Source organism: Lactuca serriola, chromosome 3 (genome assembly GCF_051521515.1).
Source record: "Lactuca serriola cultivar US96UC23 chromosome 3, Lser_US96UC23_V15, whole genome shotgun sequence".
Taxonomy (NCBI): domain Eukaryota; kingdom Viridiplantae; phylum Streptophyta; class Magnoliopsida; order Asterales; family Asteraceae; genus Lactuca; species Lactuca serriola.
In genome coordinates, this window is record NC_136410.1 from 278,116,094 (window position 1) to 278,119,703 (window position 3,610).

Sequence of the window (3,610 nt, forward strand, 5' to 3'; positions counted from 1 at the left end):
GTGGTAATGAACAATCTAACTTTGTCTTTAATTTTCCTATTATTATTCTTATAAATTCGAATTGAAAGAAATCAAGTTCTCAATATGTAAGTATTAAGACCAAGTTTGGTCCACACGTTTTTTTGAACAATTGAGAGATAGTTTCTCACTTGAACTAAAATGTAGGGTCGAGAATACATACATAAATACACGTAGAAACACACACTTGTGTGCGAATAATCGGTGGAACTTATGAGTAAAAATTAAACTATCGTTTCCTATCTCCGAAAGAAAAGAATAAAGAGAAATGGGAGAAAAGTCTTATGTGAAGCTTACGAAGGAGCAAGAAGCATCGCTACAAGATGTCACACCCGGGGAGCTCAATCAACCAATTGACATTCATGAGGTTTTCAAATTTATTACCAAAAACAATGTGCATGTAAATTAATGTTGTATGTGTATATGCATGCACGCACATGTGTTTTATGTATTGATTCACATTGCCTTTGGCGGGTTTTGATTTTATGATAAAATTTCGGATTCTTAATAACCGAATTACTAATGTTAGTATCTTTTGATAGTTGCAAGCTCGTAGATGCCCAGAATGTGGGCAAGCCCTACCATCAACATATGAGCCACCTGCCGATGAAGATTGGTCTACGGGAATATTTAGTTGTGCCGATGATTCCGAAAGTTGTAAGTTTTGATATTTTGTTTTAAATGCTATCTATTTATACATTATACATAAACTATAAACCTATATACATGTTCATTTCTTTAAATACTTGAATGGTTCTTTTTAGGCGTGACGGGGTTGTTTTGTCCATGTATGTTGTTTGGGCGCAACGTAGAGAGCCTCAATGAAGAGATTCCCGCAAACAATGCATGTATGTGTCATGCGTTATGTGTAGAAGGTGGCATGGTTTTAGCGACAGTTATTGCATTGGTCCCGGGAATAGATCCAAGTACGTCGTGTCTCATTACTGAGGGCCTTCTCTTCGCTTGGTGGATGTGTGGTATTTATACTGGCATGGCACGACAATCACTTCAACGTAAATATCACTTAAGGGTACTGCATAAAATTTTCTTTCATCATTGATCCAAGACACGTATATATAAGCACTCCATAACTCAAGCTACTTGAGAATTAGTTAGTTATGGTTAAGATTTTTGTGCAGGATTCTCCTTGTGACCCTTGTGGGGTACATTGTTGTTTGCATTGGTGTGCATTATGTCAAGAGCACCGTGAGATGAAGTTGCATTTAGCTGAGAATGTCGAAGAGACACTAATGAGTCCACCTCGCATTCAAGAAATGAAAACCATTCATGAAGAAAATACAAAAGACGTTGAGTCTGCTTCTTCATCTTCATCCTATTCCTCCTCCACTCGACAAGAAAGTGAAGATAGTAAGAATACGGAGCTTCAAGTTGTGGAAAGTTGAGTATTTCACATTGAGAAATAGAAAAAAAAAAAAAAAAAAAAGAATGAAACATTAATGATTTTGTTTACTTAATTGTAATAGAAAAGGATGAGTTATTTATATAGTGTTGAGAAAAATAATGTAACATTTATAAAAGGCCAATGGAATGGATGATTATGGTACATGACAAAGGTTTCTAAAAAGATAATGCGAAATATATACATTGTCACTCTAAATAACAAGACATGACTTGACGGCAAGGTAAGACTCAAGTTTTATGAGAAATGACAAGTTATAGCATTTTCTAAGATGTGATGTTAGATGGAAATTTTGTATATAATTTATATTTTTACACATAAATATATATGATTTTTACTATCATCCAAATTTTATATATAAATGACTTAAAGTAGTATTTTTATGGTGTGAACTGTGACGTAATATGCGAGATTTGGAGCATAATATGTCTTGGAAAAATCATTACTAGCTTTATAAGTAATCACACTACTTGAGAAGTGAGTATCAAAGTCACATATGTGCGACATATAGCAATTGTTGCTATATTTGTCAATCATCGATGATTTTTGCTTTTTCTGTAACATCCGGATTCTTAGGGTTATTATGATGTAGGTTAATTTTGTGATTTAGAGGAGAGACTCGACGAGTTGAGGATCCAACTCGCCGAGTCGAGTCGGGCTTCTCACGCGGATTTAATGAGTGGACTCGACGAGTCAGAGGAGGGACTCGCCGAGTAGGTGTTGGGCAGAGAAACCCTAATTTCTCGGGTTTGGGACCTATTTAAAGGTCCTTATGGCCTTCATTTTCGGCCATTACACCCTGAGAAACCCTAGAGAGCAGAGAGAAAGCATATGGTGCAAGGGGAGAGCTAATTGTGACATCCCCTAATTTCTCGGCTAGAAAAGACCGATTTAATTTATGCTTTTTAAAATCAAATCAGAGAAATCTTTATAAAAGATGTTACGGAATTGGTCCCCAAAACAAAATATGATAAAAGTTTGTCAAAACCTTTATTTAAGAAATATATCATTTCCTTTTTATATCAAAACTTCGGGATGTCATGTTCCGATACAGATCAAAAGCATAAACAAGACATTATAAGCCTTACGACAGTTATTTGTAACTACTAGCCTATAATCCAAAATTCACTCATCATCATCATCCGACTATGCTCGGGGTCCTCTACCTGTAATATAAACAGCTGAGTGGGTCAGGCTTGGAAGCCTGGTGAGCATATAGGGTTTTCAACCCACAATACATAAATTTATTATGTTTAAACATCAATCAATCAACCAAATTACCCCAAACCCCATTATTTTATTTATTTCTTAAGGGTTTACCCTAAGAATCAACTATCACTCCTTCCTAAGGATTCATCCTAAGGAATAGACACAAAGTCACCTCGTGACTGGGGTTTATACAACGGACACTAATTCCATAGCTGCCAAAGTTTACTCAACATGTGCTAAGTCCATAGCTCTCGTTTATCAACAATATTATTTACAGGTATTCTCTCCTGCAATACATGTTAATGGGTTTTAGAGTACAACAAATGAACATATAGTTCATTACACCTACAGGTTGCGGGCCTGCTAGTGTTCCATAGACTGTCTAGAATAGTCCATGGTTGTCATCCGTACTCTGCTGAATGACGGGGGCCAACATTTTGGGTAAGTGATTCTCTCAAATTTCACCACTCACCCTCAACTCATGATCAATATTATTGATCATCTCCTTTTTCCAACTCACCTTTCATCATACCCACTATTTCATCTACCCATGTTTTACCCAACATTTTCCGTAGATAAAAATACATATATAGTTTAAATTATTTAAAAACATGTATAAATCATTCCTTCAGCACCCATCTCAAATAAACAAACAATATATATTCACACAACACATATTTTATGTAAAATACTTCATATTTATGTGTAAGGTGAAAGTAACTACACACTCACGTTGTCACAACTGGAAATTTTGTGTCATGTAATCTATACACTCAAGTTAATGTGAATCAAAAACTTAGGAGCATGTGTGATACCTACTATTATGACATCAAAAACTTCAATCAAATACATCATACAAGTGCTACAAATAGTCATCAAACAATTGGAAACCCTAGAAGTTCTTGTTTAGGTCCATTTTTGGACTAGGACTTCCTTATTGGACCCAAATGGACCAATAAGCTT

General features: G+C 35.4%; 1 protein-coding gene across 1 annotated transcript; it reads left to right on the forward strand.

Moving 5' to 3' along the window:
* The first annotated feature begins 236 nt into the window (after positions 1-236).
* LOC145094918 (cell number regulator 6-like) lies at positions 237-1,564 on the forward strand. The gene is made up of 4 exons (XM_079032897.1): positions 237-385; positions 561-675; positions 783-1,048; positions 1,158-1,564. Exons 1-4 carry the CDS (start codon positions 287-289, stop codon positions 1,419-1,421), a joined length of 744 nt encoding a protein of 247 aa, XP_078889023.1. The 5' UTR covers positions 237-286; the 3' UTR covers positions 1,422-1,564.
* Positions 1,565-3,610: the final 2,046 nt, after the last annotated feature.